Genomic DNA, 14,855 nt, shown 5'->3' on the forward strand with positions numbered 1-14,855 from the left:
CTATTCTTCTACACATTCACAGTTTTATATTTTATTATATTATTAAGAGCATAATCTAGTCTTGAAAGTAACATTTTTCTCCCATTTTCCACCCTCAAAATGTTAGGGTTCCATGGTTAATATAAGAGACATTTTGCAGATGCTGTTCAGGATAACTGATGCCCTATCATATAATACTAACATTAAAATTCACACTTTCAGTTGGGCATGGTAGTGCATGCCTGTAGTACCAACTACTCAGGAGGCTGAAGAAGAAGGATCACTTGAGCCCAGGAGTTCAAGCCCAGCCTGGGCAACATAGCAAGATCCCATCTTGAAAGAAAAAAATTTCACACTTTCCTTTAGATTTAATTCCCTAGGATTCAGAAAGATTTTTTTTACAGCTCCTAGGCCTTTTAGTTCTGGTCTATTACTCATTAGCTGACTGACATTGGGTAGGTCATTTAATACCACTACACTAATCCTTTCGTCTGTAAAACATAACATCTGCATCTGTCTTTTCCTAGTCACAGGATCATGATGAAATTTCAAAGCCAGTTTTTAAAAATTCTATGTCCCTTTATAAATGTGAGGGTTTTTTTTGTTTGTTTGTTTATTTGTTTTTGAGACAGAGTCCTGCTCTGTGGCCCAAGCTGGAGTGCAGTGGCACAATCTCGGCTCACTGTAACCTCTGCCTCCCAGGTTCAAGCAATTCTCCTGCCTCAACCTCCCAAGTAGCTGGGATTACAGGTGTGTGCCTCCACACCCGGCTAATTTTTGCATTTTTAGTAGAGGCAGGGTTTCGCCACGTTGGCCAGGCTAGTCTCGAACTCCTGACCTCAAGTAATCCACCCACCTTGGCCTCCCAAAGTGCTGGGAATACAGACATTAGCCACTGCGCCCAGCCCACTTTATTATTTAATAATAATCCAAGTCACCTGAGACAAACTTGTCAAGGCTGCTTATTTAGTAATTATTTACAAGGTTGCCATTCACTTTAAAATATATGTGACTTAGCAAGAAGAAATTATCATATCTAATAACTGCCATAAAATAACAATGAAAGATTCTACCAACCTGGCCATTTGCTTGTAAGCTTCTTCAGCTACTGCAAAGATATGTGGATCCATATCACCCATGTTCTGACCACTGTATGCATTAATAATATCTTCTCCATAAATAGGCAGCTGTTCATAGGGATTTATAGCTACTAGGACTATACCTGAGAATAGGGTGGGGGACAAGAAAGAAAAAGAAGTCAATGATACCCTAATGGGCATATCAAACTTAGTAAAGTGAGACTCACAGTTAACACAATCCTTCATTTCAATTTAGTTAATATTAAACCAATAAATTGTTCAAGGATCAAAATGTATCATAGCCTTTGCCTCTGAACCCATTATACATAGTTCTGCCTAAAACACCATTTAAAAACTGGAATAGGTGGCTTAAAATAATGTGGCAATGTTATAAGAACTTTAAATATCTTCACATATTTAATCCAAAAATTCCACTTTACTTCTACAATTTATCCAAATGAAATAATCAGAAATTCATGCAAAGAGTTTTGTTTTTTTTTCCCACAAAGATGTTTATCATAATGTTATCTGTAACAGTGAAAATGGAAACAAAATATATAGGGCAAGGAGACTAGTTGAATGCATTCTGTTACATCCATATGATAGACTACTAAGCCACTACCACAAATTATGTTTGTTTGTTTAATTTGAGACAGGGTCTCACCCTGTCACCCAAGCTGGAGTGCAGTGTTACTATCTTGGCTCACTACAGCCTAGACCTTCCAGGCTTACGAAATCCTCCCACTTCAGCTTCCCAGGTAGCTGGGACTATGGACACGCAACACCATGCCTGGCTAATTTTTGTATTTTTTTTGTAGAGACAGGATTTTGCCATGTTGCCCAGGCTTGAACTCCTGGGCTCAAGTGATCTGCCCACCTCAGCCTCCCAAGGTGCTGGGATTACAGGGTAAGCCACAGCACCTGGTCCAAATCATGTTTTTGAAGGATATTAAATGTCATAGGAAAACATAATACAAAACTATATATAGACTGATTCCAATTTTATATCAACTTATGCATATAAAGAGAAAGGATGTAAATCAATATTAATACTGGCTATTTTTCAGTGGTGAGTTACATATAATTGTTTTTCCTTTTTTATACTTTTCTGTATTTCCTAAGAATTTTTCAGTAGGTGTATATTAACTTAACGAAGTCGTCCATTCAATAAATGTTTATTCAGCTCCAACTATGTGTAAAGTCTTTTCTAAATGCTGAATTTATAACAGTAAACAAACAAACAAAAAAGACTAATATTTACCCTCATGGAACTTAAACTCTAGTGGGAAATTCAGACAATTAACAAGATAAGTAAGAAAAAAATATATATATATATACATAATCACAGATTAAATTGTAGTAAGGAAAAGAAGGCAAAAAATAATGCAGGGAAGAAAGACAGTAAGGAGGGGTTTCTGACTTGATAGGGTGGCCAGACAAGACTTCAATGAGAAGGTAACACATGTGCAAGGAAAAAAAAATGGAAGAAAAATAACAATTGAGAAAAAGAAATTGTTACCAGAAAGGAAAAGTTAGTATCAATGATATAAAGGATGTCAATTATTTTAAGAAGAAAAGGTGGCTGTTCCTGTCTAAAACAGGAGAGTAATGAAGAAATCATGAGCATTGAGTTGGGTATACCACACGAACGAATGGAAATCCAGATTTGAGCTTCAGACGACAGAGTGATTAGTGAAAGAATGGTAAGATGTCAGTGGAGAAAAAATAGCCAGAGGAAAGGGAGAAAATAAAAGATAAGAACAAACTGGGAAAGAGAGAAAAAAGAAGGAAAGCTGGAGAAGGGGGAAAGGAACACAAACACACACACATGCAGAGGCTTTATTTCTTGGAGAGATAAAAAGCACCGTGAGCTGGGTGGCTGGCAGCTAACACTGCAATGAGCAGGAGCCCAGGCAAGCAGGAGTGAGCAAGACGAATCATCACGAGTCAAGTTAGTTCTGCAAGGCTGAATAATTGATCACAAGATAACACTAAATCTCTTGAACCTGCTCCAAAGATAAGTCCTTGGACATCTACTCTTCGTGTAGTAGTTTTTGGAAGAGAAGAAAATAACTGGTGAATTTGGCACTAAATCTGACATATGACTTCTGTAAGGGGAAAAAAATTCCAAAAGATGGGTCCAGTCTTCTTATTTTTAGCAAAATTATGTAAGCTCACAAATGAGTTTATTCAGTATAAATGCAACTTGGTAAATCTTCCTGATAATGCTCAAGTGATTTTGTCTCTTAGAGAAAATCCAACCACAGCCTGCTTTCCCCATGTACAATATTTCCATGGCTATGTCCATTAGAGGAAAGAGTCCACAGTCTACTCGGAAAGCAAAGCATACTTACCACAATATGTATAAATAAGTTTGGAATCAATAAAGCGGACTCTGAGATTATGGAGCACAGCAGGCTCGTGAAGATAGCTGAGGGCTGTGAGGTCATTTTCACCAACAAGTATGTCAGGATTTCGTAAGTGAGGCAGCTCCTTGGTGTTTGGATCTAGATGGTATTCCAAATCCTGAAAATGCACAAGGCACAGCGTCTGGATGAATTATGGCAAGGACTGTGAAACAGGCCCATGCATTTTGCTCACTTCCTATTCCTGATTTGCTTCTCAGCTATTAAATGCATTATTTTCCTAGGACCTTCCAATATCACAGAAACTGGTGGAGATGGAAACAATATGAAGTGCGTTTTCATTAGACATACCAACTTGTATTAACAATTTTTGCTAATATACTTTGAAAGCCATAGCCTAGACCTTTTTCACCCACGTACTGAATCAGAAGTTTTAAACTTTTAAATATGTTTCTCTCTTCCAACCCCTTTTACCTATAAAAAAGTGGTGGACAATATAAAAGAGTGGTCGAGAGCTTGGCTCTAGGATCAGATTGACCAGGATTCAAATCCTGATATTAATATTTACTTTTTATGTGGTCTTGAGTTACAGTATTTCACCCAACTCCCTCATTTGTAAAATGGGCTAACAGGGTTGTGGTAAAAAAGTAAATGAGGCAAGTCTGCCATGTGGTTAGTACTTAGGAATCCTTAAACCACGAGATACCCAAAAATCCCCTGAAATTATGTGCAACACTCTGTGTGTATGTGCACATGTGTACTTTTTTTGAGGCAAGACAATTCATAGTTTTCATGAGATTTTTGTTTCGTTTTGCTTTTTGTTTTTTCTGTGCATATGCTTATTCATTCATCAGATTTAGGCCAGACGCAGTGGCTCACACCTGTAATCCCAGTACTTTGGGAAGCCAAGGCGGGTGGATTACCTGAGGTCAGGAGTTCGAGACCAGCCTGGCCAACATGGCAAGACTCCGTCTTTATTAAAAATACAAAAATTGGCCAGGCATGGTGGCTCATGCCTGTAATCCCAACACTTTGGGAGGCCGAGGTGGGTGGATCACCTGAGGTCAGGAGTTCGAGACCAGCCTGGCCAACATGGTAAAACCCCATCTCTACTAAAAACTCAAAAATTATCCAGGCGTGGTGGCAGGCACCTGTAATTCCAAATACTCGGGAGGCTGACGCAGGAGAATCACTTGAACCCTGGAGGCAGAGGTTGCAGTGAGCCAAGATCATGCTACTGAACTCCAGCCTGGGCTACAGAGCGAGACTCCATCTCAAAAAAAACAAAAACATAAACAAAACAAAACAAACGACATTTTAATGGGGTTCCTGGTCCCAAAAGTTAACAAGTACTATTCAGTTAATTTTTAATAGAGATGGGGTCTCACTATGTTGCCCAGGCTGATCTCGAACTCCTGGGCTCAAGGGATCCTCCTGTGTCGGCCTCCTAAATGCTGGGATTACAGGTGTGAGTGACCATTACTAGCCACTATTCACTTTAAAGTCACGGGAATATGGCTTTATGGCACAGCCAACCATGAATATTGTCACTTAACTATATAAAAGGGCAAATAACATAGGACAAGTGAATAGGAATAAAAATTCAATTTAGTTGTAGGGAGGGACAAGGTTTTGTAAAAAGCCAGTTTTGGTAATACTGAAAATATATACAGAGGTCAAATATTCAAATCATATTTGAATGAATTATGCTAAATGAGAGAAAAATTAACAATTTACCACTCAGCATTTCTTGCTGCCTGCTTATCAGAGAATATCACCCTTGCTGACTGGTCCTTGCACTGACCCTGTAAATACACAATTGTCTGTTCTGGTGTTAGCCAGAAGACTCCAGAATGGCAGAAGGGCAACCCAGAGCTCTTTCCTCAGTCTTCATTACAGGGTGGGGTTGTTTGTGGCGAATGTGGGGAGAAGCTGAAATTGAAATATTAGAGAAGACACTAATTTGAAAGATAGAGAAGATCTGTAACATCTTCACAGAAATTTCTTTCTTGGAGTTAGGCTTTAAACAGACATAACCTGCTCCTCTGGAATCACTGGACATCGTTAAATAAATATACTCTTCTACTATTACAAAAGCCATGCTTTCTCTATTTTATTCTAGGATCCTAAGTGACTATAGTTTCTAAAAAGAGAATGATTCTTGAATAGTTCATGAATTTTATAATGTCTATTATTCTTGTTTGACCCCGTCCCTAGTCTTGCTTTTATTAAAGGTACGTATCATTCTATTTCCAGATTTTTAAAAAATACTAAGGATTAATAAAATTAAACACAGACACTGTACTCTGGTTGGCAAATCTGCTTCTCATAGGGGTATGGATTAGCAATTCTGAAATAACTTTGTGTCTATAATGAATAAGTAATATATTATAGATAATGAAAACCAAAAAGAGAAGTTATAGTACACATAATCAAAGGAAGAATAATAGAACGAACCTGGTGGCATTGGACTGGAGAAAAAAGGATCCCTATTAACTCACGGGTTTTATTTTTTTAAAAAAAGGTCAAGGCTGGGTGCAGTGGCTCATGCCTGTAATCCCAGCACTTTGGGAGGCCGAGGTGGGTGGATCACTTGAGGTCGGGAGTTCGAGACCCGCCTGGCCAACATGGTAAAACCCTGTCTCTACTAAAAACACAAAAATTAGCCAGGCATGGTGGCATGCGCCTGTAATCCCAGCTACTCAGGAAGCTGAGGCACAAGAATCGTTTGAACCCGGGAGGTAGAGGTTGCAGTGAGCCGAGATTGCACCACCACACCCCAGCCTGGATGACAGGGTGACAGAGCAAAATTCCGTCTCAAAAAAAAAAAAAAAAAAGTCTAGTGCAGTAGCTGATGCCTTTAATCCCAGCACTTTGGGAGAATGAGGTAGAAGGACTTCTTGAGCCCAGCAGTTCAAGACTAGCCTGGGCAACATAGCAAGACAACCATCTCTAAAAACACATTATATATATAATACATATACACAAACACATACATACATATGTCAACATAGATATACAGTAAGTATAGATGGTTGAGTATACATTAGTATAGTATGCATACATATTAGTATCTATCTATCCATCCATGTATATATTTTTCTAGCTCTCTATGCTAAGAGGGCTGAGAAGCGGTGTCATCTCAATAGCAATGAGCACACCTAGTGCTCAGATCTTGGTTGTCAAATACTATCCTCCAATATAAGGTAACAGGGCTGGGAAAGGGGAAATACAGGGTAAGTATCTTGGGATACCAGGAGAAGAGCTATATCTTAAAAAAAAAAAAAAAAAAAAAAAAAGCCAGGCACAGTGGCTCATGCCTATAATCCCAGCACTTTAGGAGGCCGAGGTGGGAAGACTGCTTGAGCCCAGGAGTTCGAGACTAGCCTGGGAAACATATTGAGACTCCATCTCTACTAAAAAATTTTAAAAATTAGCCAGACATGGTGGCTCATGCCTGTGGTTCCAGCCACTAGGGAGGCTGAGCCTGGGAGGCATGATCAAGCCACTGCACGCTAGCCTGGGTGACAGAGTGAGACCCTGCCTCAAAAAAAGTAAAAAAGGATAGGGACCTGTCAAAAAAGTCAAAGGACCCAATCTAAGAGAGATCTCAATGACCAAAGCTGGAACAATTTAATTGATAAAATAAATAATGATAGTAATGAAGAATAAAAGAAATACCCATGAGCCCATAATAAATAAATGATTAAAGTAATAAATAAATGGGAGAGGAGAAACAATACTTCCTTCCCTATAGAAGAATTCTAGTTAATAAGTATAGAAGGAAGGAAAGAAATGGAGAATCACCACTAGAACACAAGAATACTTGCTGCAGGCAAGACACAGTAATGAACACTGGGCAAACACTAGCAGACAAAGTTCAAGGAGAAGCAGGATATATGAGTGGCCTCAAAGCATCTGCCCCAACACAATGACATTCATTAATTACAAAGGGAAAACAGTAACTTTACAGTGGATAACATGGCAGACATCACCTTCAGCAACTGGTCATGGCCAGCAATCTGCAAAAATCCAATATAATCAAATAGTATAAGCACTCATCTTAGAGCCATCTGTGTTCAAATCTCACTTCAAATTCCAAAAGCCACTTCCTGGCTGTGTGACCCTGAGCAAAACTACTTAATGACTCTGAAGTTTGGCTTTCTTATTTGGAAAATAGTGATTATATCACCTGCCAACCCATAGGGTTGGTGTGAAATTTAACATGAGAAAATCCACTCCAAAGTGCCGAACATTTTGCCTAACAAAGCAGATGACCAATAAATGTTAAATAAGTTAATTCCCTAGTTCGGTATTAAAAGCCCTCCTAATTGGCCTAATTCTTCCCCGCCTTCGTCCCAACTAGTATCTTCCCCTCATTTTTGCTCTCCATGCTGCCACCAATGAGTCTCCTCTAAGACCTGGCACCATGCCTCTTTTTAAAAGCATTACAAGCACTCCCCATAGCACACCAGTTAAATGCAAGAGTTTTAGGATTAGATGTGAATCTAAACCTGATAATCATAATAAATTCACAGGCCAAAATAGAAGCTTTTTAAAGTATCTGCTATTTTCACTAATCTATGCCATTAAAAACGCTATCAGGATAGAAAACTGAGTTTGCCATTTTTACCAATTTAGTAAGTAAAAATTCTAGGTAAGTTCAAAATTTAACTTCCATTGGGAGTTTACTTCACAGTAAATTTACACTTTTGAACTACCTTCACTTTATGCCAATGACAAAAATGAAAGTGAGATCTCACCTTTCCTTCCTCGAGGTGAAGCAGGAGGACTTTATCTCCTGGCTTATAATCTTTGAGCAGCTCTGCTGACTTCCAGACTTCCTCTGGATCAGGTATCCAAACCCTGGCAAACTAGAAGACAAAAAGAAAAAAATTTAAACTGGCAAATCAATTATTTTACAATAATATATAAACATATGATAACTATTTATAATTAAACAATTTATGAAAAAAGAAATCTTGGCCAACATGAAATTCACTTTTTTTTTTTTTGAGACAGAGTTAAGCTCTTGTTGTCCAGGCTAGAGTGCAGTGGCCCGATCTCAGCTCACAGCAACCTCCGCCTCCTGGGTTCAAGCAATTCTCCTGCCTCAGCCTCCTGAGTAGCTGGAATTACAGGCGCCTGTCACCACACTCAGCTAATTTTTTTATTTTTAATAAAGACGGAGTTTCGCCATATTGGCCAAGCTGGTCTCCAAACTCCTGACCTCAGGTAATCCACCCGCCTCAGCCTCCCAAAGTGCTGGGATTACAGGTGTGAGCCACCACGTCCAGCTGAAATTTACTTGTTAAATTAGTAAACAAAAAATATTTTAGCCCTCATAGCACCACCATTCCCAAATTATATAAAAAGTGTGTTCTGAAAAAACAGTTATGATCAAAGTTTGACTTTGCTTTCCACAGTAAATGCCACCTGAAACTATAATTTTAGATTAAAATGTACACATAAGATCTATTTTTGAAGCTATGGTGTTGTGCCAGTTTCAACAGCACAGCCATCTTTTTATGGCTGGGTTTACAATTTGGATTTCTTTTTTTTTTTTTTTTTTTTTTTTTTGAGATACAGTCTCGCTCTGTTGCCCAGGCTGGATGGAGTGCAGCGGCATGATCTCGGCTCACTGCTACCTCTGCCTCCCGGGTTCAAGTGATTCTCCTGCCTCAGCCTTACGAGTAGCTGGGACTACAGGCATGCGCCACTGTGCCCAGCTAATTTTTGTATTTTTAGTAGAGACGGAGTTTCACCATGTTGGCCAGGCTGGTCTCGAACTCCTGACCTCGTGACCCACCCACCTCAGCCTCCCAAAGTGCTGGGATTACAGGCATGAGCCACCGTGCCTGGCCCACAATCTGGATCTTTTTATTGTGGTTTGCATCCTGTGCTCCGCAAAGCCTTAGTGATTTCTCGGACATCCTTCAGGAGCCATCACAGTAGGGAGAAGAGGAGAATAAAAATAACAAATTTTTAAAAATTGAAGAAACACTTTTGTTCAGCATTTTGCCTTCATTATTTTATAAAGATGAGTGGGAAATGGTAAAAATGGCACAGCCAGTCACTAATAAGCTTAGCTCCTGTAGCCTCAACATCATGAAAAAGGCATGGTAATCATCAGGGATTCCTAAAGCAGCAAATATTTTGCCTCAACTAAACACTCCCTGGACATAAGCCAGAAGATTATGTGGTCAATTTTGAAGAAAAAGAACAAAATATACTAACATGCATAAATCTTTCAAATACCACATTGAAGTGTTTTATGTGCTTGGACTCTCTGGGAAGAAATTTCCCTTTAAAACATGCATACACTAAACCTAAATGCCCATTTTCATGAACAAATCACATATGAAAACAGGAATCCTAGATTCAGCCAGCAAGGGAAAGACATGACACAACCAATCATGGCTGGCGTGGGCCAGACTGAACCCGGTCTCTGGCCTGTATCTGTATCCTCATTTCATGTAAATTCACCTCTAGATTTCATTTTTAACAATGATCAGGGTACTAATTTACTTGGAGCTTTGAGAAGGAGCATTTGGATTTGAGTATGTTAAATATGGGGCAACTTCCCAAGGAACTGTGATAATGTAATGACTATTCTAAGTACTGGGCACAAAGTTCTGGAAGCTTGTAACAAGGTCATTCCCAAGTACAAGAGAAATTTATATGACCCAGTGATGAACTTACAGATAGGAGAAAGCGAAAAGAAAGTGGGTGAATGAAAGTACAGGTAGATCTGAGATTCAAGATAATTTAAATTAAGAAAAACATTTCAGCATGCCATGCCACTGTCCTGGATATTATGTTAACCTCTTTTTTTTTTTTTTTTTTTTTTGAGACGGAGTCTCACTCTGTCACTCTGTCACCCAGGCTGGAGTGCAGTGGCGTGATCTCGGCTCACTGCAACCTCCGCCTCCTGGGTTCAAGCGATTCTCCTGCCTCAGCCTCCCAAGTAGCTGGGACTATAGGCACGTGCCACCACACCCGGCTAATTTTTTTATATTTTTAGTAGAGACAGGGTTTCACCATGTTAGCCAGGATGGTCTCGATCTCCTGACCTCATGATCCACCCGCCTTGGCCTCTCAAGGTGCTGGGATTACAGGCATGAGCCACCGTGCCCAGCCTGTGTTAACCTCTTTACTGACAAATATTTTCAAGCCTTCCTATTGGGAAGCTGCTGTGGTATATTGCCATAGTTTCCAAACTACCAGATTTCATGGCTGGTAAATTTTTTTTTTTTAAAGTTTGGGGACTGATATAAGGTTATTAACTAACTTTTAGTCTTGACAAGTAAGATTATAAAACCATTAATTATTGGCAGCACTTACAGACAAGTAGAGACTAAGGCCCTCACACTCAGCAGAGGCAACATAAATACCAATTTACTATCTAATATCACCATCGTTTTATAAAATAAAGGACATTTTAACAAGAAAACAGTAGGACAAATAGCCATCACAGTTTTTTTGTTTTCTGTTTTTCTGACTCAGAGTTTTGCTCTTGTTGCCCAGGCTGGAGTGCAATGGCATGATCTCGGCTCACTGTAGCCTCCGCTTCCGGGGTTCAAGCGATTCTCCTGCCTCAGCCTCCCAAGTAGCTGGGATTACAGGTGCCCGCCACCACACCCGGCTACTTTTTTGTTGTTGTTGTATTTTTAGTAGAGACGGGGTTTTGCCATGTTGGCCAGGCTGGTCTCAAACTCCTAGCCTGAGAGAGTGATCCTCCCACTTTGGCCTCCCAAAGTGCTGGGATTACGGCGTGAGCCACCACACCTGGCCTGGCCATCATAGTTAACATACAAATCCCTTACCGTGGTCTACAAGGGCCTTCATGACCTGTCCTTTCCTTCCCCTGCCAACCTCTAAGCCGGAGCCATGCAGATCTTATTTTAGTTCTTCAGGAACACAGTTTTGTTTGCTCCTGTCTCTAGACCCTGGCTCTTGTTAAGCCCTCTATAACGTACTTCTCCCAGATCTGCTTATGTCCTTCTCATTTACATGATAGCTCAAATGTAAACCTCTTCGGAGAGGCCTTCCTAGATCTTTCTAGCGGAAATCAACCCAAACTACTATTACCATTCTCTATTTTATATTCTTCAGCACTCTTATTCACTATCTGAAATCACTTGCTGTTATGTTCTTGTTTGTTTACTTACTTACTGTCTCTCTTCCTTCATTAGAACATAAGTTCTGTGTCTGTGTTGTTCAACACTGCAGGCAGTACTTAGAACAGTACCTGACACTGAGCTGGTGCTTAGCAAGAACTTATGGAAAGAAGATCAGAATAAAAGGCATCTCTTTAAATTGAATATAAGTAGCATGATTAAAAGCTCGCTCAATTGCTTTAATTTTCTCTTATTATTACCAACACATACAAACTTTTAATCTAAACAGTTTGCAGAGGAAAGAGTATGGAACTAGACTATGGGTTCTAGTCCCAGAGCTACCAGATGGGCCTTGGCCTTTATTTCAGACAACAATAAAATGAGGATGACAACAATAGTCTTCTAGTTTATTGCAAAGGCTTACACACATAGAAACTTCACGAAAAGTATAAACCAATATATAAGTACAGGGTGGGGTTGTTACTGTTTTTCCCATAGGAAGTGATTTCTAATGTCATATATCAAACATGTTACTGAAATTTGTTTTACAACTTTTTTCCCAGGGACACAGTCCATAAACTGAGTAATATCTGTACATATCACTAAAGCCTTACTCATGCAATAAATATTTCTATGTACTGACTGCTCCCACTCTGAAGCTTACTTTACAAAGACAGCATTTTTGTAGTTTTCTCTGGAAGGCATTACTGGTTCCAGAAAAGATATATAAATATAAAGAGATTAAGAGTCAGGCTGGGCACGGTGGCTCATGCCTGTAATCCCAGCTCTTTGGGAGGCTGAGGCAGGTGGATCACTTGAGCTCAGGAGTTGGAGACCAGCCTGACCAACATGGTGAAACCCCGCCTCCACTAAAAATACAAAAATTAGCCAGGTATGGTGGTTCGTGCCTGTAATCGCAGCTACTCAGGAGGCTGAGGTGGGAGGATTACTTGAGCCCAGGAGGTGGAGGTTGCAGTGAGCTAAGATCACGTCACTGCACTCCAGCCTGGGCAACAGAGCAAGACTCCATCTCAAAAAAAAAAAAAAAAAAAGAGAGAGAGAGATATTCAGAATCATGAAATGACCTATTACCTTGACTGATGAAAACACAAAAAAGGAAAATGTGTCCAAGTGAGTTTGTAAAAGCATAACTGACCAGTGCCTAAACATGAGGAGACTTTAAATCTAGAAAGTGCCTTCATGCTCTGTGTTAGTAGGGAGCTCCAGCTCAGATTTCCACAAGTATTTTGCAAAAAGTAGATACTTTGCCAAAGACTAGATTTCCAAGGGCTAGATGTTAACAACACTTACAGATAAGCAGTGGGAGGATAAGGCCCTCACATTCACCAAAAGCAAGATATTTAAACACTGAACACCACCCTGATAACCAATTTCCTCTTTATCTTAGCTTTACCTCTGGGGAAAGCATCCAAGGAGAAATAGGTCAGAAACCATTCTATTATTACCATTGCCTTTCTGTGGTTCTTTTCCATCTTAACCAATGAGATCAGTGACTCTGCAGAAACAACTACGCCAGAAGGGGGTCAGTTTGAGGATATATACCTTAGATGCTGAAACAGGGAAATCTCAACCTGTCATGCCACTTACTACTGCTTTCATCACTTCCAACCCTGCCTCCCACTCTTCCCCTAGGCCGCCACGCAAATACACATGGCAGGAATAGAACTAAACTTGTCCAGTCACATCCGGTGAGAAGACTGGGGGAAGGCAGGCAAGAAGACAAGGCCACTGGAATGCATGAGAAACCCAGAAATGGGACACAGTGTGAGTCAGGCAGGAATCAGAAACAAGGATAGACACTGCCCACTTAGTGTGCAGAAGGCCCTCCTGGTGAAAAAGAAGCAGTTAGAAAACGATAACCCTGGCCAAAGTGAATCAAACTGGACACAGCCCTAGCAAGGCAAGGGAAGGCCCCTGTTGAGAGACAGGACTAGCTGGATTTCCTAGGCCGACTAAGAATCCCTAAGCCTAGCTGGGAAGGTGACCGCATCCACCTTTAAACATGGGGCTTGCAACGTAGCTCACACCCGAGCCATCAGAGAGCTCACTAAAATGCTAATTAGGCAAAAACAGGAGGTAAAGAAATAGCTAATCATCTATTGCCTAAGAGCACAGCGGGAGGGACAATGATTGGGATACAAATCCAGGCATTCCAGCTGGCAACAGCTACCCTCTTTAGGTCCCCTCCCTTTGTATGGGAGCTCTGTCTTCACTCTATTAAATCTTGCAACTGCACTTTCTTTTGGTCTGTGTTTGTTACGGCTTGAGTTGAGCTTTCGCTCGCCGTCCACCACTGCTGTTTGCCACCGTCGCAGACCTGTGGCTGACTTCCACCCCTCCGGATCCAGCAGGGTGTCTGCTATACTCCTGATCCAGCTAGGCGCCCACTGTTGCTCCCAATAGGGCTAAAGGCTTGCCATTGTTCCTGCATGGCTAAGTGCCCGGGTTCGTCCTAATCGAGCTGAACACTAGTCAGTCACTGGGTTCCACGGTTCTCTTCCGTGACCCACGGCTTCTAATAGAGCTATAACACTCATTGCATGGCCCAAGATTCCATTCCTTGGAATCTGTGAGGCCAAGAACCCCAGGTCAGAGAACATGAGGCTTGCTACCATCTTGGAAGTGGCCCGCCGCCATTTTGGAAGCGGCCCGCCACCATCTTGGGAGCTCTGGGAGCAAGGACAACCTGGTAACACTGTCATGTAGCTGGATTCTGTCATGATTAGCTAACAAAGGGTTAGGCTCTCTTTCAGTGATCCCCATTTCCTCTTCTCCACTCACACTCATCTAGATCTAGTCCCTCATTATCTTGTGAGAGTCTCTCAAACATCTCACTTATGCTACCTGAAACCTTATTTTAGTTATTTATGAATCTACCTACCTTCCATACCAGACTATATACTCTTTCAAAGCCATCTTTGAATCCCCTTTGAGGTCAGCCAAGTTCCTGGCCCATAGTTTGTGGGCAGCACATATATGTTGATTTTATTTAAGACTGAGATAAGGCAAGGCAAGGAAAAGAGATGAGAAAAATTGGCAACATTCCACAGGCTTAGCTCAGAATTTTCCATGAAGCCATACCAGAGTTTGAGGCCACCAAGCAGGGTTGAGATGGGGCATGAATCAGAGGCTTAAAGAAGAGAGATTCATGAAGTAGTAGGTAAAGAAAAAGTAAATAATGATGTAGAAACTGGTAGGAGAAGGAAAAAGAAGAGCCTGAGATTTGAGGTATTGTGATTAAAGAAAAAACCTAGGGAGGGAGAAATGAGAAAATAAACCTAAACTACATA

General features: G+C 40.6%; 1 protein-coding gene across 4 annotated transcripts in view; it reads right to left on the minus strand.

The window, feature by feature from the left end:
- Window positions 1-14,855, minus strand: part of MYO5A (myosin VA) — a 221,625-nt gene that overhangs the window by 121,240 nt on the left and 85,530 nt on the right. For all 4 annotated transcript variants that reach the window (XM_054450458.2, XM_054450457.2, XM_054450456.2 and 1 more), the window contains exons 2-4: window positions 8,188-8,298; window positions 3,413-3,584; window positions 1,057-1,201 (exon numbers count right to left, since the gene is read on the minus strand). In XM_054450458.2, the coding sequence (XP_054306433.1) occupies window positions 1,057-1,201; window positions 3,413-3,584; window positions 8,188-8,298 (428 nt within the window). The remainder of the gene's footprint in view (window positions 1-1,056; window positions 1,202-3,412; window positions 3,585-8,187; window positions 8,299-14,855) is intronic.

This window comes from Pongo pygmaeus, chromosome 16, assembly GCF_028885625.2.
Source record: "Pongo pygmaeus isolate AG05252 chromosome 16, NHGRI_mPonPyg2-v2.0_pri, whole genome shotgun sequence".
In the NCBI taxonomy this organism is placed as follows: domain Eukaryota; kingdom Metazoa; phylum Chordata; class Mammalia; order Primates; family Hominidae; genus Pongo; species Pongo pygmaeus.